The 27,549-nt window shown below is 37.1% G+C and overlaps 2 protein-coding genes across 3 annotated transcripts; both read right to left on the bottom strand.

Annotated features, from left to right (window-relative positions):
• Positions 1-2,905: 2,905 nt before the first annotated feature.
• Positions 2,906-4,992, bottom strand: LOC127950555 (C-C chemokine receptor type 4-like). 2 transcript variants are annotated; one of them, XM_052547691.1, is made up of 2 exons: positions 4,884-4,992; positions 2,906-4,786 (listed from the first exon to the last, which is right to left on the bottom strand). In XM_052547691.1, exon 2 carries the CDS (start codon positions 4,750-4,752, stop codon positions 3,688-3,690), a length of 1,065 nt encoding a protein of 354 aa, XP_052403651.1. In that variant the 5' UTR covers positions 4,753-4,786; positions 4,884-4,992; the 3' UTR covers positions 2,906-3,687. The 2 variants fall into 2 exon arrangements, with proteins under 2 accessions (XP_052403651.1, XP_052403649.1); XM_052547689.1 differs by having other exon boundaries at positions 2,906-4,783; positions 4,884-4,974.
• A 472-nt stretch (positions 4,993-5,464) lies between these two features.
• si:ch211-106n13.3 (vWFA and Collagen domain-containing protein) lies at positions 5,465-25,614 on the bottom strand. Its single transcript, XM_052547811.1, has 29 exons — positions 25,572-25,614; positions 24,589-25,152; positions 23,715-23,880; positions 23,351-23,576; positions 22,792-22,965; positions 22,585-22,662; positions 22,338-22,349; positions 22,163-22,246; positions 21,998-22,051; positions 21,863-21,916; positions 21,736-21,789; positions 21,616-21,651; positions 21,427-21,480; positions 21,276-21,329; positions 21,143-21,187; positions 16,340-16,393; positions 13,836-13,880; positions 13,440-13,493; positions 12,455-12,508; positions 12,168-12,221; positions 11,576-11,647; positions 10,745-10,780; positions 9,669-9,713; positions 9,206-9,238; positions 8,479-8,625; positions 8,324-8,378; positions 6,511-6,702; positions 6,336-6,413; positions 5,465-6,253 (listed from the first exon to the last, which is right to left on the bottom strand). The coding sequence occupies exons 1-29, from the start codon at positions 25,612-25,614 to the stop codon at positions 6,063-6,065; spliced, it is 2,808 nt and encodes a 935-aa protein (XP_052403771.1). The 3' UTR covers positions 5,465-6,062.
• Positions 25,615-27,549: the final 1,935 nt, after the last annotated feature.

A 27,549-nucleotide genomic window follows, 5' to 3' on the forward strand; every position in this document is an offset into this window, starting at 1 on the left:
AACACTATCAAAACAGTAGCATATAACACTAGTGCAGAGACCTGTAGAACAAGTATTTTCATCTATGCAATTTCATATTGTAGTTACATTTTCACAAAGTCATGTCAACAACATTCATAAGGACACTAGACACAGTTATCGTCTATATAGAAATGTTTATTAATGAAAACTATAATAGTATAAATAAACAACTGATGAAATTATATACCCCTAACATCAAGTAATGGTGCAATGTGATATAATTTAACAATACTCATTCCTCCAAAACAGAGAAAACATCTGTCTCTATTAAAGTGTTTAGTGTACATCTCAGGAACCACACTTCAATGGTTTGAGTCTTACCTGTCAGATAGGTCCTTCAAAGTATCTTGGAGAGGTGAGGTGTCCAAGTCTCAACATCTAACTACTGGGGTGCCTCAGGGCTCTGTTCTTGGACCACTTCTCTTCTCTGTCTACATGGCATCATTAGGTTCTGTCATTCAGAAACATGGCTTTTCATACCACTGCTATCCTGATGACACTTCTACCTCTCATTTCCATCCTGATGATCCGACGGTAGCTATTTGCATCTCAGCTTGTCGAACAGACATTTCTTCCTGGATGATGGACCATCACCTTCAACTCAACCTTGCCAAGACAGAACTGCTTGTGATTGCAGCAAACCTATCATTCCATCACAATTTCACCATCAAGTTAGGCACATCAACCATAACTCCTTCAAAAACAGCTAGAAGCCTTGGAGTTATGATTGATGATCAGCTGACTTTCTCAGACCACATTGCTAAAACTGTCCAATCCTGCAGATTTGCTTTATTCAACATCAAGAAGATCAAGCCCTTTCTTTCAGAACATGCTGCACAACTCCTTGTTCAAGCTCTTGTTCTGTCCAGGCTGGACTATTGCAATGCCCTCTTGGCAGGTCTTCCATCCAATACTATCAAACCTTTACAATTAACTCAGAACGCGGCAGCAAGATTAATTTTTAATGAGTCAAAAAGAATACACGTCACACCTCTGTTTAACAATTTGCACTGGCTTCCAATAGCTGCTCGCATAAAATTCAAGGCATTGATGTTTGCCTACAAAACTACCACTGGCTCTGCACCCATTTACCTAAATTTGTTACTTCAGACTTATGTGCCCTCTAGAAGCTTGCGTTCTGCAAGTGAACGTCGCTTGATTGTGCCATCCCAAAGAAGCACAAAGTCACTTTTACGGACTTTTAAATTAAATGTTCCCTTCTGGTGGAATGAACTCCCCAACTCAATCCGAGCAGCTGAGTCCTTAGCCATCTTCAAGAATCGGCTTAAAACCCATCTCTTCCATCTTAAAACCCACCCTCTAACTTTAACACTCACTATTCTAATTCTATTCTTAAAAAATCTAACTACCTTTCTAATCTTTTTGTATTCTATTTTCTTTTCATTTATTATGCAATTGTATATGTATGTGTGTGTGTGTGTGTGTGTGTGTGTGTGTGTAAAGACCTCTGACTAGCTTGCTCTTTCTTTTATTTTTTATTCTATCTGTTTTCTTTTTATTTATTATATTAATTAAAATCCCATGCTACGTGTACTGTTAACCTAACTGAGACTTGTTATAGCACTTATATATCATTGCTCTTTTTGTTGTTTTCTGATTGCTTCCACTGTCTTCATCTGTAAGTCGCTTTGGATAAAAGCGTCTGCTAAATGAATAAATGTTTCCATTGCCGTGTGTCCTCTTTTCACAGTCTGGCAGAAATTATGCATGGCTCTAAAATACATTGTCACTTGACAGTAAAAGTGTATAGTTGCCAAGATGCAGGGTATGGGTCAACTTACTCACTGGCTCAACTTACCTCACTCTCCCCTTCTTCCATTGAAGATGAGACAGAAGCAGGCTCAGAGAGTGAGGGAGAGCCCACTCTAATAAAAAATCGACAATGAAGTCGTTGTGTCCTCTTTTTTGGTTTGGGAACTGTGTCTGTGCACAGCCCTGGGTATATCACACTGAAACATTCTAGCCATATATGAACACTTTTTATTATAGTCACTCTATATTGCTTATTATTCAATTTTAGTGTTTGTTGTAAGTGTTTTTCATTCATTACATGCAAAATTTGTCCAAAATGCAGGCTAGCTAATTGATTGTCAGTTACATGGCTTTAATAAAGTCTATTGTCTTTGTTTATACCCTGTGGTCATGGCAAGACGTTCAATCTCGCAATCTTTCATTAAAAAAAAAGAATTGGAAGACAATGGCAAAGAATCGATTCTAGAACCTGGAATCAGAATCAATTCCAAGAACATCAGAATTAAACAGCCCTGTGAATGACTATTGTCATTTCTATTCGGAAATAATGTATTTGGTATTTCTGCAGATTGTTGCAACATTCTTATTTGGCAAGATATTGTGGGAAAGTCGTGGCCTAATGGTTAGAGAGTCGGACTTGCAATCAAATGATTGTGAGTCCGAGTCTCGGGCTAGCAGGAATTGTGGGTGGGGGTAGTGCATGTACAGTTCTCTCTCCACCTTCAATACCACGACTTAAGGTGCCCTTGAGCAAGGCATCGAACCCAACTGCTCCCTGGGCGCCGCAACATAAATGGCTGCCCACTGCTCTGTGTGTGTGTGTGCGTGCACAATTTGGATGGGTTAAATGCAGAGCACCAATTCTGAATATGGGTCACCATACTTGGCTGAATGTCATGTCGCTTTTTTTTTTTTTTTTTATTCAATTACCCATGCCAGTCAGTTAGGATTGTAAACAGTAAAGTTCATACAATCTGCTGCTTGATAACAGCCATAGAAACCAACAGTACAGTGACCTCATTTTTGATCAAGCCATTCTTAAAAAGAAATGTGTCAACTGCAAAGCACTAAGAGATGGTTAGTTAGATGACCACAACCACAACCAAACAGATCATTTATAATGATTTATTGTCATGCCTTATAGAAATAAGTTCATTTTTAAAATACAGATCGGATGAATACCAATGCTCTGATGAACAGTATTTAGGTGTTCACAAGACAGGAAGTTTACTAATTTCAGAGAACTTGACAAATGCGTAAGCTTATATACTGTTCAAAGAACAGGTCACCAAATGGGGGAATAGATCATATCAGGAAACTTCCTGTCACTTTTTTTTCTCAGAATACACCAGCAATTAATGGCACTGAATAAACCTTTACAACAATAATTTTACACAAAAGATAAAATTCCACAAGTAAAGAGAGATTAAATGCAAAGGAATCCGTAGATTTAGGTTACATGATACACAGTATGTTGCAATGTCACAAATACCTTTGATATATTTGTTTTTTTTTTAAGTAAAATAAATTTGACTTATGTTTTCATTAATACATTTGCTAATAGAGTAAAATTTAAAAAAAAAATTCTGATATCAAATGTATTTGTGACAAAATATTTACATATGTACAAATTTACAAGTAGAAAGTAAAACATTACAATTCTTATCTATGCTTTTTCTAAATGAGCTAAAATTGAACTCTTTAGGCATATACTAGTCATTAATATGCACCGAATGAGAAATAACTGGACATTAAACTCAAAGGAAACATGACACTTTGGATTCTTAGTTTTTCTTTTTTCTTGTCATTCGTATTTGTGTCCTGCCAACAATACATTTATCACGCAAAGCATTTCACACATACAAACCACATTCCTGTTAGTCCTGTTCATGTTCAGTAGTCAGTGATTGGGCTCCTGGTTGATGTGGTTTTACTGGTTGTTGACGGCATGGCATAATCGATTTTCAGACACGTTATCTTCTTGGACAAAAGCTTCAGAAAATGGGTTTGAAACTTCTTCCCCAAAAAAGTGTAGAAGACAGGGCTGATGCAGAAGTACAGGTAGGCAAAGTTTCGTGTGACGTACAGTGCATAGTCGAGGGCATCTGAGCAGTCGTTCTGCTCTCCAAAGGACTTCTTGATGGCTTTCAACAGGATGACCACATTGTAAGGCGTCCAGCAGATGAAGAAGGTGAAGACGATGACAAAGATGAGTTTGACTGCCCTGCACTTCTCCGCCAAGCGAGTGAACATGATCCTGATGGTGATGCGGATGTAGCAGTACATGACGATGAACAGAGGCACCAAGAAGAACAGGAAAAACTGCTGATAATAACCAATCAGCTCCCATTTTGTGAGGAAAATCTGGTGGTAACCAGTCATTTCACACAGCAAACCGTTTCCACCCTTCATCACATCGTAAAAAACTATATCCTTTATACTCGCCAAAATACTGATCACCCAGATAGCGGCAGATGATGCAAACCCGTACACCTTCCTTCTGCTCTTGGCTGCAGAGATGGCATGGACCACTGCAAGGTAGCGGTCAAAGGTGATGAGGGTGAGGAAGAGGATGGAGCTGTTGAAGCCGATGAAATAACAGCTTCCCACCAACTTGCAAAGGCCTTGGCCAAAGATCCATTCAGACTTGTGGTAGACTGCCCAGAAAGGGAGGCTAAAGGTGAAGATGAGGTCTGAAATGACGAGGTTGAGCAAGAATATGTTGTTAACCGTGCTGAGCTTCTCATATTTGTAGATGATGCACAGCACCAGTCCATTTCCAAACAAGCTCAGAAAGAACATAATGGAGTAGAAAGCTGGGAGAACTGTTGCTCCAAAGTGGAGCACATCGTTTTTCTTGCATAAAGCAACCTCTCCATCTACGACTTCTCCTTCATATGGCGTGACATTTTGATAATCGAAAAAGTTATCGAAATATTCATCACTAAAATTATCCATTGGTATCTATCTGGTTGCTGATGTCAGATTTCTGCTGTAATAAAATCAAACAAAAGCAAACACACAATAACACAGTTAATATACATTTGGATTGAGGCTCATTCTGAGCATCAAATATTGGCTTCACTCACCGATGTCTTTGGTAGAAGAGTGTGTGAAACTCTGAGCAGCCCTGGCAGAACTGATACAATCACGTTGTGGCTTACCGAGAAAACTCAGCACACATCCTGAACGAGGAACTGTGAAGTGCATTTAAATTACCTCGTCAGGGCTACGTGAAAATGCACCGCCTTCGCTTTTTTTTTTATCAATGTTTTCAAAATGTCACTGGAAAAATTATTATTATAATTTATTTATTTATTTATTTGAGAGCGAGAGAGAAAATGATATATTACTGTTGGAGAACGAGAAACAACTTGAGGAGTAAAATGATTGACATTTTTCAAATTCTAAAATATTTATTGTAATTTTAAGAATTCCAAATGTCAGCTGCACAGATGAAAGGATAAATTCAGTAAAAGACTAAAATCCTACGTGCATGAATGAAAAAAAGAACATGAACAGGAAACATTAAATAATAAATAGATGTTAATTGCTGCTCTTTGCACAAATCTATCCAGTCAAAAACAGACATGCCAAAACTACACTACTACGATTACTACTGAAACCTACAAGACAAACAATGAAAAATATAATTAAATAATAATAATAATAATAATAAATGTTTTGATAGTAAAAATGTTCCTATAAAAACTAACAAATAGCCCTTGAGCAGAAGAAGTATTTTAAAATTTGAACATAAGTGTTCAAAGTATAGCCCGTAGAATTGCTTCACATCCTGTACAGAGGTAGCTTGCCTAGGGCAGTGCAGTGGATACAGCAATTTTTCTTCAAAGGAACAATTCACCCAAAATCAAAATTTGAAAATGAAAATGAAATTGGTCACAGGACATGAGAGAATCAAAGATGTATGTACGCTACGTCAACATGCATGATCCTTGAGAGCATTTTCACCAAGTAATGATTGAATTTTTAGTCTGTTTCTTGCACAAGGCTTCAGAAAACTTGCATGAGTTCTACTGGAGCCCAACAGCCCCTTTGGAAAAGAGCAGCCAGGACATGCGTCAAAATCAATCAAAAACATGGGTTCATGATTTAACACATTCAACACAAGATTCTCAAACAGGAAAACACATCACACATTTAAAGTCAAGATCATCGTTCTTTAGAGTTTAAGAGTTCTTGAGGTCAAGGCTGAGCACCAGAAAGGTCCTTTCGAGAGAGAAAAGTATGATCCCACTGTCCTGATGCTAAAAGTTAGGTCCTTTCCTGAAAGGATCATCCTGAAAGCCATAGGCTTGATAACATGAGGATGGGTCACAAACCCCCATGGGTCCCGGGGGCCCACGTCTGCCAGGGGTGCCCGGAGCGCCAGGTTTTCCTGGTGGACCAGAAGGCCCAGGATATCCCTCACCATCATCCCCACGTGGACCCTGCAAACCTGTGGAAGAGAAAATTACTTCTGGACATTGCTTGCAAAAGAAGGGGATTATTATCATGCAGGAATATATTTGTTTCTATACCTGCTGGACCAGGTGGACCTGGCAACCCTATTTCACCCTGTCCTTTAGCACCTTTCAAGCCCATTGGGCCAATATCACCTGTAAGAAAAACATTCAAGCACCATTTTCCCTTCAGTCACTTTATAATCAATAGATGAAATAAACTTTAAAACAGATTGACATAATCCTTCCTCACCTTTTACCCCTGCAGGTCCCTGCCTCCCTGGAGGTCCCGGGTAGCCTGGAGACCCTGCCCTGCCGGGATATCCCGGGGGTCCAGATGGGCCTGTTGGGCCTGTGGGACCTGGATCGCCTGGAGGTCCTTGTTTGGTTTCACAGTGTTGGCAGCTGCTTTGACCCATCACCTGCAGGAGCTGTGGCAGCTGGCCTGTGGAAGGAACATTTAGTGCAGCGATTCTCAACCTTTATATATATATATAAGAAATGGGAAAAATCTAAAACGTAAAGTTGAAATTTATAATGCAATTTAAAAATGTATTATAAAATGTACAGAAATAATTAAAATAGTTTTGAATAACTAAATCTTCAGTCTTTACACTTTTTTGCCAAATTAATTTACATGCCATTTTTAACTAGTTTTTATTTATATATTTTAAGTTTTAATTTGACCTTTTTATCAATTTTTATTTAGTAATTTTATAAATGAACATGAAAAAATATATAAAATGCTTTTGGCATCTAGCCAAAAAAAGAAAAAAAGGTTAGTTTAGTTAGTTTTGTTTCAGTTTCAGTTAACTTTAATAACCCTGATGACAGATATTTTTTTAATTAATTTAGTCATAAATACTAATTTCCACGCAATAAAATATTTTAGTACTTGATATCACCAGAAAGATTTATGTTCATTATAAACTTGATAATTCTCATGTCTAGAAACCACACTTTTCCTCATTTATATGAAGTTTTATATAAAAAATCAGTTCACAAATTAAATAATAAACATGATGTCAGCTTACTCCTCCATGTTTTAGCTTATTTCAAAGCTTATTTTGTAGGCCCCCTAGTGGATGAGTAACACTGATTTAGTATAAGATGATAAAGATATTTTGTATCTCAGTATCAATGAATGTACTGTACATGTACATGCAGTGACTAGACACTATGTTAATAGGTGTTGATTGGTCAATCGTTGCCTTCTACAGTCAAACATTTTTGTATAACGATGCTAAGCTGTACATTTGTGCTAGTGCTAGTTTCACGACCCATTCTCAGGTAAATTATTAATCAAGCAGCAAGATAATGTAAAAATGCTTCTCATTAATGTTGCGATCATCTTGACGTGATTTATTTTACAATAATTACCATGTGACTAACTATCATCCCTTACTACATATAAGCAACAAAGCATTTGGACTTTTAAGGAGTGTAGAGAAGATGGAGTAACATTTGTGACAGAAAAGGCAATATAAAAAACAGCCATATGCTACGTCAAACAAATGGATTTTACAACTATATTTATATTTTCCTCTTTTTTTAAAGAGAACTGAAAGTTGCCCTAAAAGCTACTACTTCTCCAGATGTTTTCAGCTTTCTGACACTTATAGGCACATATATACGCACATCATGAGTCAAATGCTATTAATCTCGAGTATCTTTGTCTTTTTCTGCTAAATAAATTCTTCTGACAAGGTAAATGCATATGAAGACATAGGAACATATCTCAAATACTAGATTTGTATATTTTCTGAAGAACACGTGAGTGATTCTCCATGCAAACGTGACAGACATGATTTTAGAGTGTTGTGGGTGTGTTGCTAAGGTGGTTTGAGTGTTTTATAACACATTTTCGGTTGCTAGAGTGGTAAATATGAGAAGGATGAGTTCCATGACTAAATGTAATACTTACAGTTAGGGGCTTTATCAAATTCTAAGTGGGCAAACATTAAAGCAACGCTTGCATTAGCATATTTTATCTTCGTTTTCTCGTTCATTTTGACATCACTCAATTTATTTGCCACTGAAATACGAAAAACTTAAGAAGAACTTACTCTGTAGCACAGAAGCACAGATCTTCATCAGCTGCTCTTCTGAAGGTGCTTTCCCCTGTAACACAGTGTGTGTGTGTGTGTGTGTGTATTTGAGCAAGACTAGACTCATTGTTATCATACATTTCCCTATAAATGCTCAAAAGCATCACACTCACTGGTTTCCCTGGGTATCCTGGAAGTCCTGGCTGCCCCGGTAAACCATCTAGACCCGAAAAGCCTTGAGATCCAGGTGGCCCTGATGGACCCACATCTCCCTTTTTCCCATCAGCCCCTCTGCTCCCAGGCTCCCCTGCTACACCTGGCTGAAAGGGAGTACAATTTGGGGACCAGTATTAAAGTCTGAAAATTGGGATAAAGCTTAATAGAAAGAACACAATTGGAATTTGCTAAACACATTCTAGGGGTAAATAGAGGCACTTCTAACAATGCAGTGCAGGGCAGAACTGGGCTTATACCCCTTACACATTGAAATAAAAAAAAGAGCTGTTCAGTTCAGGTATCCCCTCAATAAATCTGACGATAAATCAATTCAATACGAAGCCCTCCGTGCCAGTGAAACCCCACTGTGTATAAATACATTCGTGCTTCAACTAATAAATTAAACTCAAACTGAGCTGGATTCCAACCACAACTCTAACATTCAAAAAGAAAATCGAAAGTATAATTATATATATATATAAAAAAAAACTCCAGTGTTATCCGGCTCTAAACCGAACCACCAAATTACTTTTCAATCAAACAAATAAAAGAAAGACAAACTCTTTCAAAACACCAACATGTGACCCCTGACATATATAGCAATTGTAAGTCGCTTTGGATAAAAGCGTCAGCTAAATGTAATGTTAATGTAACAGTAGTTATGTTTTGAGAGTAGTTGTGTACCTCCCCTTTGTTTCCTTTCAGGCCTGGTTCACCCTGTTGAGAATGACAGAAGTACAATTTGAATATTCTGACATTTTATTCACATTAGGCTTCACATTTAGACATTTATATGTAATTTTTTTTCATGTTTTTAAAAGAAGTCTTGATTTGCTCTTGATTTTTGCACTTTTGATCAATTTAAAGCCTCCTTGTTGAACAGAAGCATTTATTTCTTTAAAAAAATTAAATCTTATGATATCTGTATGATTTTCAAGTCTCTAGATACGATTTGGGTTCCCACTTTAAAGTAAGTCTGTGGGATGTTTTACTTTCCATTGCACAAGCACTGTGGGGTAAGTTGGGCTTCAAAGTTCAATGCGTAGGTTTTACAGGTTTATTAAAATCCATAACCAGAAGTACACTTGTATTAGAAACACCACTAATGAAGCATACAGACGTACACGTACATGTACATGTTACGTACATGTTTTCCAGTGACTCCTGGTTCTCCCTGGTTTCCTTTCTCACCCTGGAAAGAGAGATTCAATAACATGCTCAACCAGTTTTTTTGTTTTGTTTTGCATGATTGTGCCTTTCCACAATCTAGACCAGCATTAACTAGTAAAAGCAGCCTGCACCAGCTGGTATGTTGCTTGGTACTTTGTTTACAACATTTCGACCCTGACTGCTGAATAAAAACATTAGTGTGCGTGTCTTTCGTAGGTCAGAATGCCTGTTAGAAAAAACGTGTTTTGCTGGCAGTTTAACACCTTTTTTTTTAAACTTCCTCTTTTCTCTTTCTCTCACATGCTATGTTTACGATCTTAGCGCTGCATATGACACCATAGATCATGACATAGATGAATTACAAAACTATACGGGTATTCAAGGGCAGGCTTTAAGATGGTTTAGATCTGACCTATCTGATCGCTACCATTTTGTTTATTTAAACGGGGCGTCATCTCAATTATCACCAGTAAAGTATGGAGTGCCACAAGGATCTGTCCAAGGTCCTCTGCTATTTTCAATATACATGTATATTATTGGTAATATTATTAGAAAATACGGGATGAGTTTCCACTGCTATGCTGATGATACTCAACTATGTATCTCCAACTATCTAAGCTAAAATATTGTGTTAAAAATGTAAAAGAAAACCTATAATTTTCTCCTATTAAATTCGGATAAGACAGAGATATTACTTATTGGACCAAAAAACAGAACACAGAATCTTTTGTATTACATTTTAAAACATACGTATTATATTAGAGAGCAACTTGTCTTTAGAAAATCATACTTCCATGTTACAAAAATAGCATTCTTCCATCTTAGAAACATTGCCAAGCTACGAAACATGTCACCTTTTTCTGATGCAGAAAAGCTAGTTCATGCATTCATGACCTCTAGACTGGAATATTGTAATACACTTCTCGGTGGTTGTCCAGCACCTTCAATAAACAAGCTAAAATTGATAACTTGAATTGAACTGAAAGTACTTTTTGAAGAGACGTGAGAAATCAAATGTCAAAGCTGTCGCTTATCACTAAGCAGTCATGGTACCTGACTCCCCTTTGGTCCAGATGATCCTGAGTCACCCTGTAAAATACAAGCGTAGGAGATCTGACATTCAATAGTGATGAATCTAAGAATATTTTTAATAATACATTAAAGTGCACAGTTCATAGAGGTCGCATCAACCGAAAATAGTCACTCACTGAATTTGCATTTTAAATTCCACACTTTTCATCATTTTCTGGTTGAAAAATAAAGTATTTAGCCTATTGTGTTTCCCTACTTAAGAAACATTCCCACTGCAAAATATTCAAAATGAAAAGAAAAGAGAAGAATCCTTAAGTATTAAAGCACCACCATGAAAATAGGCTGTCAAAAATGCTAATGAGAATTTGAAAGGAAAATATTTAAATTATGCAATGATTAATGTGCTATTGTTCATTACATTGAGTGTAGTATTCACATAAACCGTGTAGAAAGAGAAGTAAAAAAGACAGAGTTCTGTGAGTTGTAGTAAATTTATAATGTCAATGCCATGTTAAAGTCAGCATGAAACTAAAATTAACCCTATCTATTTTATAAATGCAGATTATAGTTGGTATTAATCATAACTGAATGTTCCAGCTAAAACCACATACTTCCTGTGACATTCAGTATGCAGCACTCTAATAATTTATACTGCTTAAACTGCACATGCAACATCCACATCTCAAATTCACACAACTGATGTGACAGAACCGTCCTAAATGTTTTTCTTTTTCGAATATTTACTATATCTAATGCAACCTATTGTATAATTGCATCCATTGTATATGCACATCTTCATTAAACCCTCTAAAGAAAGAATTCCGGTTAGGTTTAGGTTGAAGATGGACGTACCTTATGACCTTTAAACCCTGGATGACCTCTAATGCCAGGGGGACCTTGAATGCCATGCTCTCCATCTGATCCCTATGGATACATGCATGCAGATCTCAGTACAGGCAACATCACTATACTTAATGACATAAATCATTTAATATGATTATAGACATAGCATAGTTTTGTCATATACCTAATGTACAGTATGGCATCAGAAGAAATGGAATAGTGCACAATACAGACTCATTTTCAATTCTGGATGAACTTACACATTAAAACATTACTTTTCTGCTTAATCTGGAAGGATGTGAAATAAATGCAATGAAATAATAATTGCACACTTTTCATACTCTTTAAAAAGTCTCTCACCTTCGGCTTTTGTAGGCCTACATGAAAAACATTCCTCTCATACCTATTTTTTCTTCAGCATTTGACTTGTTAATGTAAATTAACGGTTTCTCAACATTATGACTCAATAGAGGCTTAATATAGCATCTGCTATTCAAAGTTATTTCTTGAAGCCGGCTGAGGAAGCGGCAGGTAGCAGAAAAGATAATATGGTATTTTCAGACCTTTATATGTGGAAATCCCCCTCCCTTAGTTCACTCACTTTAGCACCAGGTGGTCCAGGTAGCCCATCCTGCCCGCGAGAGCCAGAAATCCCCTGTCAGCAAATAAGGATTTCGCTCCATGTCAATGAAATGATATAAAGGCAAATAGTTCTTAATTTTGATAAATGTAATAAATCATTGCTTAATAAATAACTAATTTTTTTTTAATTTTTTTTTAAAGGATATATTTCTTTACATTTCACGTATTTATAACTTCAGAAGTTATACAAAAAATACAAATGAATAATAAATATACAATAAACTACACATAGCTGGGATGACTTACTTTTGGACCAGGAGGACCTTCTACGCCAGGTGGGCCAACTGGGCCTGGGGGTCCCTAGAATTAAAGACAACTCTTCAGTAAGTCAGTAATTCAAGTCTAATATACTGTATTTATTTGCTATATCTCTTCCAGTGAAAACCATCAACATTTTGTGCATTCGTTTCATGGCTTATGTCAGTTTAATGTGCAAAGACAACAATAAGAAAGTCATTCGGAGGTAAATGTTTCAGAAAGTTTAAACACTTTTGCACGAATCAATCCATTTTGGGTACACATAAACTTGGTTACATTAACCTATGACGTGAGTTTGGGCTGCACTTTACCTTTAAAAAATAAATCATTTACCTCTGCTGTTGGAAACTAGATTTCACATTTTCTGAAGAAAACGTGAGTGGTGCTTGCCCGTGCCAAACTCACCGCCATAGTGCTAGAGTGGTTTTGCTATGTGGTTAGTGAAGTTTTAGGAGTGGGTTGCGATGATATTCAAGGTGTTGGCAGGGTTACAAATAGTATAAGACCACAAAATCTCTATGATATTCTGTTTTAATATTTTAGATTATTTAAGAATATTTAATATCATCTTAAATCTTAAAATAATTTAATAGCTACCTGATTTAGTTTAAAGGAAAATGTCACTGTTTTTCCATATACCACTTTGTTCTTCCCTCAGCTTAGATGAGCTGATTCGTACCTCTCCCATCTCAGTGCATGCATTCAATCGCTGTAGCACACGGTGCCACTATGCTAGCATTTAGCTTAGCATCATTCATTCCTTAGGATCGCACGCTACAGCAATTGAGTGCACGCATTGAGACGGGAGATGCATGTATCAACTCATCTAAACTGAGGGAAGAACATAGTGAAATAAGGAAAAACTGGGACATTTTCCTTTAAGAACAAATCATACTTAACATCTTGCCCAAAATCAGAGGCCTTGATAAACAACTTAAATAGTTATTGCATGTAGAATTATGAAATATTCTACCTGGTGTCCTGTTGGTCCAGTAAAACCCGCTGGCCCTGGCATCCCACGCTCACCCTGTTAAAATCATTTTTGTTATAAAATAGCACAAAAGCTGTTAGAAAATAAATTCTCTCCAAATGACTAGTGTCCAAAGTTTGGAGTGGGCAAGCATTTTTTTATGTTTTTGAAAGAAGTCTCTTTTGCTCACAGAGGCTGGATTTACTTGATAAAAAATACAGTAAAAACTGTCATATTATGAAAATATTACGAACCCATTAAGAACCCTAATATAACCTTTTTTTATTTGTTAAAAATTACTCCAGTCTTCAGTATCACACGATTTGAGCCGATTTGCTGCTTATGAAACATATGACATTTTATTATATTTAATATTTTATGATTCATCTGGGTCCTTACTTGAGGTCCAACAGGGCCTATCTCTCCCGGAAGCCCCCGCATACCCTAAAAAAATCACAGAAAACATTCATACAGTAAGTTGTTTATGGTTAAGGCAGTACAGTTTAACATCCCATGAGTCTTTTGCTTTCTTGGTTGAAATACACAACTACAAAGGATCCAGTCTAAAACACATGCTTAACATCCTGGAGGCACCTTTTACTGCCACTATTGCCTGTTTACTTACCAAGGGCTGCCTTTCTGTATCACTGCCAAGCCACACTGTAACCCATTCAAATGTAATGGCAAGCACGTATTCTATCATTAGAGTGGTTTACATGAGAGTTTATGATGAAAGATAAAAGAAAGGCATAAATCACCACACCTACAACCTTCCACAGCTGATACGTCCCATTTCCTGGACCGATTTCAGGGATCCCATAATCTTGTACATTTTTCTTTCAAATGAGCCAGGTTGATTGGCCATAAACAGGAAGCACAGCCCAAACAGCTTGTGGAATGAATGAGTGTCAAAGTGTTCAGTCAAACAGCAAATGTTCCTCAGCAAGGTTTCCAAACACTATGTGGCAACAGACATAAAAGAGATTGCAGAGATAGAGAGACAGACAGAAGGAAGTGGATACGTGCAGAAAACCATTTGACTTCTAATGAATGCACTTTTGACATAAAGGAATTGGTTTATAGAAAAACCGCCGTCTCCACTTGCTCTGTGTGCACGAATCTGCCAAATAAAACGGTTCTGCAGGAAAGAACGAGAAAGGAGAACATTCAGAGGTTCACCACGTCCTCAAAAAGAGGGAAGGGTGTATTAACTGTTATATTAATCGCATGACACTGGACAGATGTCTTCCTAAAATTTTCCATAGGGCTGCTCTCGGCACCTGGGCTTGGAAATGTAATTGAGTGCTTGCCAAAACGTTACCCCAAAAGGGAGCACTTACTGTTTGAATATATATATATATAACAAACTAAGCCAGGGATATCTAAATATTTACACTGAGGCCTAAACCACATCACTTCAAGTCATTAGCTGAAATAAAAATGAAAACTGACTTTAGTTGAAAGCATAAACAGTCTGAAGTCACTTTAAATTTGATTTGGATTGAAACCATCTAGCAGCACTTCTCATGCTAAAAAATATATAGCAGCACCATATAAAAGAGGGGAGGGGGCTATGTATATATTTTAAATGTATATATATATATAAAGAGGAATTGTGTGACAAGTGTTGTTTGTTTAGCAAAGCAGCTGCTAATTAAAGAATGTCGAAATCAGAAATCATGATCTCATTCTCCAGAAGCAACCCACAACCTAGCAACCCACAATCACGAAACTTTGCAGATCATCAGCAGTTAATGGCATGCTCTTCCGGCAGATCTCAAGCAAGATGCAAGTCAAGATGAGAACAAAGACATTTTGACATCAAAGACAACAAAGACATCCATTGCATCTTATAGTTTAACGAACAAACTGGCACGTCGCTGTTGTTTCAAGTTGCAGTTTCATGAATTAATTTGAGCTAATCGATTCAGGAGATTTGCAATATTTCACCAAAAAAGCAAGCCTTTAAAAATTTAAAACCAATGGTAAAAAAATATTACGATTAGGAATAATAATAATAATAATAAACTTTTATCTTTTAGTTTTTCAACCCAATAGAGGCCTCAAACTGAGTCTGCCTCAGCTTCTGAGGCATTCGGAAATAAGACTAAGGCCTTGTCTGTCTGAAGTGTTTTCCTTTCTCATAGTCAGAGTTGCAGTTAACATGCGTGACTGGCAATGAAGCAGGAAGACTTTGAACAACATCTAGAGCATAAACAGAGCTGATGTTGACTATATACATGTATCATCTGCTACTTTACATCTTTAAATCTCAGTGATGTATTCTGGGATTAGTAAACACTGTGGTTTCATCATTTCCAAATCTAGAGTTAGCAGCACACCGCAAATCTGTGGGGCTCCCAGCGAACCATTTGACAAGGCCCCTTCCACCAGAAACATCACGCAATAAACTCTACACAGTGGCCTTTCACTATGACACAGTCAATCTCATCAGATAAGTATGTGATTAAATATGTCATCATCATAAATCAAAATTTGTATTGTGCTAATGTGCTATTAAAAAACGTTTCGACCTGGTTAAGACCAGAACAATTCATCAATCGAGCCAGCCTGTGAACTAGAGTTTGAAATAAGTAATGAAAATTAAATGAAAGTGACTTCAAAGCAAAGATTCCAGAATGGAGTTTGACTGAAAAAGCTTAGCAGAAAATCAGTTGATATATTCCTAAAAAATGAACTAAAATTGTATTGGTATATGATGTTGTGGCTGCAGATGTTTGATGCCTTACCAATCAAACTGAATGAACTACATTTTCAAAGCAACTGAAGTTTTTTAACTAAACCTAAAGAACTAAAACTGAGGTGGAAAAAAGAATAACACACACACACACACACACACACACACACACAAAAAAAACAATAAGTTGAAAAATTAAACTCACAGGGATTCCTGGTTGTCCATCTGATCCTTCTGCACCAACATCTCCTTTCTCTCCCTAAATAAATGTTAAAAATAAAATAAAAATGGGTTAGAAACGCATATTGCATCTCAGAATCAAAAGAAGAAAACGATCACACATTTACTGATGTAAAAATATTCTAAAGCATTTTTTTCTTGGTCACATGCACATCACATATATTTAGAAACGGGAAACGTGGTAAGCTGTAGGTAAAAGAGTATCACTTTGCCTTAAATAATCATAGTACATTCCACCAATTGCAGATATAATTAGAGTTCGGCACTTCCAATTTGGGTTAAAAAATATTTTTTTACATACTAATTACATAAAGAGAAATTAAGCACTGAGAAAGTTAAATATGCACACATCTTAATTGTAAAGTAAGTATGAAAATTGAGAAAGTCTGTCATTAAAATCTAAACATGTTACACCCAACTGTAAAAGGAGCTTATCTAAAGACTTTTTTTGCACTTTCTGAAGTACTAAATTACAAGCCATACACATGTGGGAATGCTGCTGAGAGATGTCCTCCTTTCCCGAGATGCTCGGCTGTGGCTGGCCATCATGTGAATTCAAAAATAGCATGTTTCTGGTTACATGTGCATGTAATTTGTGTATGGTGGAACACACCTGACAGAAAATATGTAATACCCCACATTTAGCATGGGGCATGGGATATGTTCAGAAAAACACACTGCTGTACCACACTGCCATACAAAGGCTAACAGCGTAACTACACATTTAGTCTAAAATCAACTCTCATAGGCTATTATTTACAAAGAGGAAAAAAAGTGTGTGAATACTAATATTTAAATAAAGGGTCAAAAAAAAAAACATTTAAGACTTTTCTCTCTTTTTTTGCCATTTCCAGTAGTAGTTTTGGCTTTGTAGGTTAGCAGGCTAATATTATTTATGTGCACAAGCAGTAGACGTTTCTCTTCAAGTAGCCATGCAAATAATAAATACTTTAACCCTCATGTTGTTTTTCCTCACTGATCTTAAAATTAATGACAATGTGTTTTATTTCTGAGACTATATTACTTCATTCTGAATTGAAGCTACAGTGAGGTCATGCATTAAAGTAGCATATTATATTTTTTTTTAAACATGCACTACTGTGCAGTATGCTAGTATTCAATTCTGAACATAGTCCTAAAAAAATGTGATTAGTTTTAATGTAGAATGCATGGGAACTAGTCTGTAGGTTATAAAATGTTTGCTCAAATAACAGTTTATTTCCCAGGCTTTCTCTTACTGGATTTCTCTTGTCCACTCACATAAATGCATGCACATAATATAGATTTTACCCTGAAGCTCTGACATTTGAAAAGACCTCACACAAAGCGTGCTTTCGAAACATGACAAACAATAATTGTACCTTATACCGTCGCTCTGCAATTATATCCAGGAGAAAGCCAATTAAAAGGAATTTATGAGATTCCACATGACTTTTATCTTTTTTAACCTTTTGGTGGAAGTTTTTGTGCATGCACTGAACATTTGATGCAGGTGGAATATAAGTAATGACCCATTTCAGTTCAGATAAACTCATAATCAACGTAGTCACGAGTTGTTCTTGGGTTCTGGGGTCTGTGTGTTTCAGTTTCTTTTAACAGTCCATATGCATGTACGTCTGCATGTCATGATTAAAGGCTGTTTCCAGGGTTGGCGGCACCACTTGTGCCGCGGGAAACCCACCCATATGAGGGAGCTCTCTTCTGGCACACCACATGAAACCGAGTTTTGGTTAACTAATCATCCCTTAGTGGTCTGGGGAAACATGGTGTTACCGCTAAAGCGAGCAATTCTGTCCCAGATCCAAAGTGGGAAGGCCGGGACTTAATAACGAAAACTAGCAAACACGATAATACCAACCCTGTCCAGTTCAGTTTTCACAATTTTCAAGTTTCATGTATATGCTAGCCAGTAGCCATGGCCCTTTATGAATCTATAACCAATGTGTGCTTTAAACAAGTAGCTACAACAGTTGTGTGATGCATTAAGCATGTATAGTAAAACCTAAAAGAAGCACATGGTTTGAACACGAAAACTGTTTTCTAGGTTTAAAGGCTGGACTGCACAGAGATTTGTATCATTTCAATTAAACAATAATCTATCATAAAGTCAAATTTTCATTAATTTAAGCAAGAGTGAGCACTGTAACATGATGTTAAAGACCAAACACATTCTATAAATCATTTTTTATAAGTTAGATCATTTCAGCGAACATAACCAAACGTGTTTCCAACGTTTTAAAGGTTATTTTACAGCTTTGTGGAACAAAATCTGAATGTCACATCTGTCAAACCAAGCCACATCCAAACCTGAACAAACATTGAGTGTCGCCAAGAGTCAAATCAAAGCCCTTACTGATAAACAAGCTTGATTTAATGGGGCAGTAAATAGCAGGGCGGCACTAATTTTCAGAGAACGGGCGGCACGCAGATGCTGAGACAGATGCAGTAGCCCGAAAATAGATCTGAGTGACAGACTTCCAATTCATGTCTAAACAACTACACCCATTTGCTCAAACCACACTATAGGGGAGAAAAAAATAATAATAATAAATATTATACGTATATATTTTCCAAAAATGTCTCAAACTGCAATCAGAAATTTTAGACCTCTATATGAGCTCAACAAATTATCAAAATGATCACCAATCATCAACAGTTCATTTGTTTCTATTATCATATCTATCAAGACACTCATAGAGAATGTGAAGGAGAAAATTCCTGAAAACAGTCTTTAGGAAGTCTCAAGAACTATAAAAGAGCAACATCTGAGCACTAAAGATCTCATCTGGGTTACCTACAACACTAATATTCATCAAATGTGTTTTTAACATTCATAGAGGCATTCCCGAATATTATTGCTAGGTGCTAGTTTATTTTTACAAAGTGTCAACATCCTGGTGAAAACGAGCTTTGCCATGATACACCAACTATAAAGCAACATTCATCTGTTATTTATCACTATACCACAGTATTGAACTGCACTAACGCTAAATCTTAGCTGATGTAATATGTGACCAGCACATACAGTAGTAATTTGGCTGGCATGTGACCTTATATTCATCTAGAGCAGAGAGCAGCTCACAATGTGTACTGTGTCATTGACCAATCATAATCTGGGTGTTTAAGTTGCTATACATAGACCTTTGGGCAAGACGACAGTCTGCTGCTGGCAAAAAGCTAAGAAAAATGTTAGAGAGAGACGGATAAAAAGGATCGACAACAAGGCCACAAATATGCCCTTGTGCTTAAAATAATCCAGAACTTTCTCATGTGAGAGGATGTCTGATCGTATACCTAACACATCTGATGGTTTACACCCTGTGCTGCTTTAAATACTTCCAAATTCTGGGTGTGAAGTTGAAACTGTCTATGAACACGAAAACAACTCCACGGATTCTCATGAACTTCAGAAACAAGACAGAAATCATCAAAATCACTTCGATTCATGTGGTCCAGGACCAAATATTAATGGGTGGGGTTTCTCTAATAATATACACCACAAAAAAGTGCATTATTTTCTGTCGTATTGACACAAGGACGTTAATTCATTCTCATGCACAGCTGACAGAAAACAAACAGTGCTGTCTGAAAATGGCAAGGTTCCTTCCTGTGGAACCAAAGCCAGTGATTTACAAAACATCTAAGTGTTCCTATATCAAGAGACATTCGCCTTAAAAGCATAGAGACCTATGATAAATTTATGATAAACTTATCAAATTAAAATGGGCTTATATTTGAATGAAGACTAAATGTATTTGCAATGGGCTAAGAAATATCTTAATCCCCAAAAAAGCAAATTTATTTTTCTACACCATTGGCAGTTGGATCAAAGACGAAAAAGTGTTTAAGCATAAAAAAAGTGTAATGCTGCTTTAAACTGTTGTAGTCCCCCCCCCCCCCAAAAAAAAAATGCTAAAAGTTTTCTTTTTTATTTAACTGCAACTTTGTTTTTGTTTTTCTGAGCAAAAAATAAATATAATAAATTTTCCCCTGATTTACAGAAGACACCCAGTAAAATGTCATTCAGTGTAACAATCTTGTCAGGCATATTTACAACAAAAATCAATTTATGACATATTAAAAGACTAATTACTTTCACCCAAAATACTAATGAGTTGTAATTTTACATGTTTAACATTTGCCACTATCCTAGGTTTTGCCCATTTGTCAGTAATAATTTATTACTAATTTAAAACACAATACAATTTAGATTGCTCCATTATTCTTTTAGGTATTTTAATATGTACACGTAAGAATAAGCAAGTTGTTTGAATATTTGCATAAATATTGTGTTACACTGAATGACAATGTAATATTATTTCAACCAAATTTTGATATTTTATTCTCCAAAAAACGTATTTGAAACCTTAAAAGTACACATTTTACTTACATTTAACTTGCTTTCTATGGACACAAAATCACTTTTGTACATTTCTTTTGATGCAGACATCTTAACGTCTTTGACCCAGGTACAGTATTTTTGTTCTCATTTAAGCACTTAAATTTGACAAATCTACCCGACAACAAGTCTTAATATCTTCTTAAGTCATCTTGCTACTCATATAAAAGTATATTGATCTATAAATGTTTAGTTATTTGTACTGGAAAGCAGAAAATAATGGCGTTGGAGGCTTCTGCCTTTTAAAAGCTGCTTTTCATATGCCTCCATCATCACAGCATCCCTGGTTGTGATTAATTATGATTACAGGAGTGGTGTTAGATGAATTGTCAGTGGGTTTGGGATATGTCATTCTGAAATCTGTCTTACCTTGGGACCAGCAAGTCCAGGTAGACCAGGTTTCCCAGGATCTCCCTGCAGAGTAAAGAGAATAATGATGACAATGACCATCAATGAACAGCACTGAAGATTCATAAGTAGATGTTAAAAGTAGGTTTCTTACATTCATTCCAGGTTTTCCGGGTGGTCCCATTTCCCCTGGTTCTCCTGGTATTCCCTGTAAGGTTACAATAGTTTGCATAAGAAAGAAAAAGTTTGGTAATCATTTCCTGTCATTTTCAATAGATGTAATAGGATGTATTGTTTTTTTTTACCTTGCTTCCTTGAATTCCTAAGTCCTCTAAATCTAATGTGGAAAAGCCAGTGCCCTAGAAGAGATTTTTAGGGAATGATTTTAGTCATTGTAGCTTTTACTTACTAAAGAGGAATGTTTTACACATAAACACTTTAAACATAACAACAGAAAAAAATCTGATTAATTGGACAGAAAGTTTGAGACTCACTGTTGGTCCTGAAGGCCCTGGTGGTCCCATTTCTCCCTGTTAAAAGATTGGGAGAAGAATTATGCAATCTGATATATATCTCTAATTTCAATGCCAATAAAAATCTCGAAATCGACATACTTTGGGTCCTTCCAGTCCTCGCTCCCCCTTTCGTCCTGGTTCACCTGCTTCCCCCTGTAAATGGAAGAATACAATAATAATGCAAAGCTTAAAGGTTATTAGAAAATGTTCTTGATGTTTCACTCACTTTCTGTCCATCTCGACCTGGTTCTCCAGATGCTCCCTTTTCTCCTGGTTTCCCCTGTTGGACAAACAGATCATGGTGATTACGCACGTCCAAACCTCATGATGAACGCCACACTAATGATTCTGCTCTACTTACAGGTTTACCATCAGGGCCAGGAGGTCCTTCTCTGCCTTTCTCCCCTCTAAAGCCCTGTTCAATCAATGAGTTCAAGATGTGTTTTGATCAGATGTCCCAAACAAGCAAAAGGCCCCAGCAAGTTTGCCTGCCAATCCATTAGAATGCATTTTTTTTAAGTCTCACCATAGGTCCAGGTAGACCGGGTAGACCAGGTTTACCACTAGGACAATCACAACCTTCTACAGCAGGTGAGCGATCCGAAGGACACTAGGAATGTAACACATAAAACATAAACTAAACCAATCCCCAATTAAATTAAACATTTTTAAAAGCAAGAATAGTGATGCTGGTAACTTACCCTGTCATCATCCTGTAAAAAAAAACAGTTTAAGATAAATTAAAGTGGGAAGGAAATCACTGGAAGCAGATAACAAGATTTATACAAGATGGATATGTTCCTGTATCAACATTCTTGTTGGTCCTGGAACTACATTCCTTTTTTTTCTTTTTTTTAGTAAAAAAAAACAACACCATGCTGGTCGACACAAACTAGCATTTGATGGTTAACAACTTGGCAAGCAAGACCAACAGCAAACCAGTCTTACCACAGAGTAAATTTCACATGCTGTCTCTCGCTCACTTTGCTGTGGATCACAGTAGATCCGCAACTTCTGCAGCACGATCTGATAAAGAAAAACAACAGAAATTTTTGTAGCAAACAATCCGTCTTCCAAGTTTCACTTAATTTGGCACATATAAACTTGAGATCAGGCAGGAGTCGAAAATAGCAAAAACACTTTGGAATAACTCACAGGGACTGTTGTTTCAATATTAATTTTCTTGGCGACTTGAGTCTTTCCATTAATGTAGATGGGAACAACTGCACCTAGGAGCTGCTCCTCCACGTAAGCACCGTCTACGAAACAAGTGATGCGTTTGGGCCTCACCAGGAACTTCAGCTGATGCCAATCCGTGTCAAAGAGCCTCTACAGGGACAGCAATCGTATTAGCAAAAGACACAACACATACACATTAATATTCTTAGTGTACAGACATTTTAATAATAGCAAAACACTATAGGATATGGGATGCAATCATTCCAATCTTGCATACTGTTTAGTTTAATTGGGATGCAGCCAGTGTTGTTGTTGTTTTTTTTTGTTTTTTGTTTTTTTACTTTGTGATTTATGGCTTTATTTCAATACAAAATATGATGTGGAAGAGAGGAAGGTCCGCAAGCCAGAACTCAAACTCAGGATGCATGAAGCACAACGGTGCTACATGTCGGCACGCTGCTCACAAGGATATCTGCACCGACCGCCAATGTTTTTTTTTAATGAGATTTAAGAATGATATAAAAGTATCAGAGACCTTGATGCCTCGGTCATTAAATATGACTGTCTGCTCTTTCTTCAGAGTGCTGGTGCAGGTGAAAGTGACCGATTTGTCTGCTCCGTTCACAGTCACAGCGATCTGCTTCACCCCGTCTTGAGATAAAACTCTAAACAGGTCAAACTTCATCCAGTGAGCTGGGTTCTTCAAGCGCAGGGTGGCCACAAACACAAAAGCTGGTGGAAGGCCTTCTGGAAAGATCTCTCTGTGAGGAACACAGAGTGAAGGTCAAAATTGTCTGAATATTCCAACCACAACAATTTACATAATCCTAACACTTCAACATGTGCACAAACAATGCAGTGCTAATCGTGAACTATAGATGTGGTAAAGCAAAAATCACCTGGTGCTGTGGGTGATGTCCATACGAGGGCTGAGCTGTGACGCTCTCTCTGATATCAAAGAGCCCTGAACCTTCTGAGCCACCTGCTCGATCTTCATCAGGCTCATTAAATCAAAGCCCTTCTGATCGTTCACCGTTCCAGGGATCCGCGTCGGACACACCGATTCTGTGAATGAGAGAATGTAACTGCTCAATTCACAAACATTTCAATTGCACTCAAAGTGTTGTGTAATGCTTTAGATCACCAGAAAATAACAACCGATGAACAAATGTCAATTTTTTAAATCTGATTTTAATGAGATGTCTTTAAAATTTCAGTTGTTTCTCATAGACAGCAATGAGATAAAATAGAAAGCAAATGAACACTTAAATTTCCAGTTTTTTAAAACAGATGTCAAAATTGTACTCTTATATTCCAAGACACCAAAGTCTGCAATCAAAAGTCTGTGATTTCATTAGATATAAAGATAACAGATACAAACTCATTGAATGTAAATACAGACCAAATCTGAACTGCTATCTCATTTGTATTGAGACACATCTGAGATTTGAGCAATAAAAAACAAAATAAATTATCATACACTCAATGAAACAACTGGAAATAGATGCCAGTTCTTAACCATATGGCATCAAACAGACACCAGTCCAAAGATTGAATTTCCAAAGGTCTGTAAGTATCTTGTCACTTAATATTCTTTGCTTAGTCTTTGCTAATGATGACCAACAGTTTATCTTCAGGATTAAACAGATGCATTGGGCCCCAAAGTTTACATCCATGTGTGACTGTGTGCATTTTAAACTCCGTTACACATGTAATGTCTCCAATGTCACTGGTCCTAGAGAAAAATATGCTCCAAAGTCTAGCACGACTCACCCTCACACAGTTTCTGCTCCATCAGGTCCCAAATGCTTGCAATGGAGTTATAATCCTCCACATGTAGCACGTAAGTTGAAGTTGGCTTGTTGGCCACAGAGACCAACTCAGAGTTAGAGATCTCATTCCCTACACCGACTGCAAACAGAACAATATTCTGTGCCCTGGCCTCCATGGCAGCATCCTCAACGTCATCCTGAGAACGCCCATCGGTGAGAACCACCGCGATGCGGTTTCTGGGAGACTTGGATGTGCGGTTAGGCATCCCGAAGACATGGTCTGTGGCGAACTTGATGGCGCGGCCGGTCCGTGTGTTGCCCCCCAGGTATGAGATGGAGGTGATGGCCTCGATGAGTTCCTGGCTGTTCTCATGCTTTCCCAGAGGAATCTCCAGTCGAGGGGTGTCGCTGTACTGGACGACTGCTACCTGAGTGTATCTGGTGCTCACGTCAAAACCACTGGTGATGTTGATGAGCCAACGCTTGGCAGTTTCAAAATTAGGGATCCCCAAGCTCGAGGAGCCATCGATGATGAACACAAGGTCATTGGGAGTTGTGCTGCAACCTACAAGCCCAGGAAAACATTTGCCCAAAGGGTCCACATGCAAACCCAGCTGGGTTACAATTCTTGAACAAATGTAGAGTAAAGTCAGGCATCTCAACCAAATGCTTGAATTATATAAGAATGACTTAATACGTATTACAGAAGTCATTTTCTCAAGTGTATACATTTACACTTATGCATTTGGCAGATGCATTAATTCCAAAAGGGATTTGCATTTCTTTTAAGGTTTTACCAGTTCATGCATTGCCTGAATCAAACCCATGATCTTGGCGTTGCTAGTGCCATGCTCTACTGTTTGAGCTACAGGAATGCCTTAAGAGTGTCACTTTAATGCAGTTTGATACTGTTAACATGTTCAATGATTTAAACCATTTGACTAATACATTATAAGGTACAAGCCTAAGACTAAGATGACAAACCTGCTTGAGTGTCCTCTTGCTGGAATCCACTGATGTGGAGCATCAGAACACAAACAATCAGTGAAGAAAACATCCATGTCCACATGGTATGGCAACAAGAGGCCAAAGAAGCAAGAAAATGTCTGGAAAAATATATATAAAAAATTGTGAAATATCTAATTCTATCTATACATCTAAATAAATAATACATCATTATATATAAATAATGCATAATTTAGCTATTTACCTATTATTCAAAGTTCTGAATTTGCACATACACATAGGTACTTTCGTAGTGCGGTGAGCGTGATTTAACCAAGTACAACATATTCTTGGAACAACATCCTTGTTGATCCTGGAACAACATTCCAATCAACCAATCATAACTGATATATAACGTTTCAGGAAATATCTGTTTTAGGTTTACGATCAGGGTTTAGGTGCTTCTACGTCCTTGTTAATCAGCTATCATTTATCACTGATTTTATGAATAAATTATGGGTAAGTCTATATTTTGGACAATAATTTTGATCCAGGATTATCAAAAGATGTTGATCCAGGAACATGTCTTACTTGGTAAAATCACAATGACATAGTAGTACCATGAGTCAATGAACAAATGATAACACCATGGTGCAAATGCATCCAAAACATGTTGTTACCATGATTACATATGGCCCTTAACATAACACTGTGTCCCTTCGAAAAGTTAAATTGAGAAAACATCAAATATTCCTGTAAAACAAACAACAACAACTAAAATAATAAACTATTCTCTCACCAGCAATGTGAATCCTGGATATCCAGAAGTTTAAACATCAACAGTTCGCCACCAACACGTTACAAGACAAGAGCTAAAAATGCTCTCATCACTGACATGAATTACAGTCCAGTGCTACAGAAGCAGTGCGCAGATGGCAAGATACAGCCAAAGACTATTTTATATCTGCACCCACAGTGACGTACAACCTTTCCTGGGCAGAATGAAAGAGCGACAGGCATCAGAGAGAGGGAGGAGTATGGGTTTAACCCTCCACAAAACCATCTTCAAAGGAAGTCAAGCCAAATGGCTCTGAGCCTCCAATCCCAAGGCCCGTTCCACAAATAGCGCAGTCCAAAAAGTCTTTATTTTCTCTGCTGTCATGCATTGAGTTATTTAGAAGAGTCCATTGACATTACATTAACATCTTGCCTATGCAATGTCTTTTGTGTTACATTGAAGACTGTGCCTTTATTCTTCCAGTGGCACAGAGTTTATTTCCATATGTTTAAGTCAGATACTTAAACACAGATGTTGGTGCCTTCTATTGAATCCTAATACTGTGAAATAACTCATCGGGGACCACCATCATTCTCCATCGGCCAGTTTATGAATAAAAAGATGTTTAGAAAGAAAGTAACACATCCGACCACATTAGTACCTGAGGAAGGAATAACCTGTGAGATGCTTTGCTAAAATTCCCTGTGTATATATTTATACACCACAGACTTGTACACATATCCAGTGTTCAAACACATTTATATATTAGCACAGCTATTTTGGATCAAAGGTGGGCCCCTCCAGGTACCAGAGGAATCACATTAGACAAAAATAGAGGAGACATAAACAAGTGAACTGAGGCATGTGAGTTTAGTTTAATGGTGTGCAGTGTTTTTTAATATGATGTAATGACGCTGGAATACAATGCATTTGTTGTGTGAAGGATTTGGGGTGAAAAAGAAATGGGACTGAAGGCGACATGCATCTCAAGAAATAGGAAAGTTTCTGCTTGTCCTAATATACGAAAAGAAATGGTGGTATTGGGGAGGTTGGTTATGATATATGCTGAATGTTAATTATACATGCTATTGAAAACTTAGTGGAGCAGAGTGCTTGTTGAAATATACACATCATGTCAAGGCTATACAATGTTGCCCCCTGGTGGATATAATGGTCTTTAACTTAGGGAATCCCACTCTGTTCTATAATTGGGGATTATATCTCTGCCACAATTCTGCA

The sequence above is a fragment of the Carassius gibelio genome, chromosome B2, assembly GCF_023724105.1.
Source record: "Carassius gibelio isolate Cgi1373 ecotype wild population from Czech Republic chromosome B2, carGib1.2-hapl.c, whole genome shotgun sequence".
In the NCBI taxonomy this organism is placed as follows: Eukaryota; Metazoa; Chordata; class Actinopteri; order Cypriniformes; family Cyprinidae; genus Carassius; species Carassius gibelio.

What these genes read in the sequence shown, in the direction of transcription:
- LOC127950555 (XM_052547691.1), bottom strand. Translation starts at nt 4,752, where the DNA reads ATGGATAATTTTAGTGATGAATATTTCGATAACTTTTTCGATTATCAA.
- si:ch211-106n13.3 (XM_052547811.1), bottom strand. Translation starts at nt 25,614, where the DNA reads ATGCTCCACATCAGTGGATTCCAGCAAGAGGACACTCAAGCAG. An exon ending in CCGGTCTACCTGGACCTATG is followed by an intron (nt 22,052 to 22,162) that starts GTGAGACTTAAA and finishes TTGATTGAACAG; the next exon opens with GGCTTTAGAGGGGAGAAAGG. An exon ending in CAGGAGTCACTGGAAAACAT is followed by an intron (nt 9,239 to 9,668) that starts GTACGTAACATG and finishes CATTCTCAACAG; the next exon opens with GGTGAACCAGGCCTGAAAGG.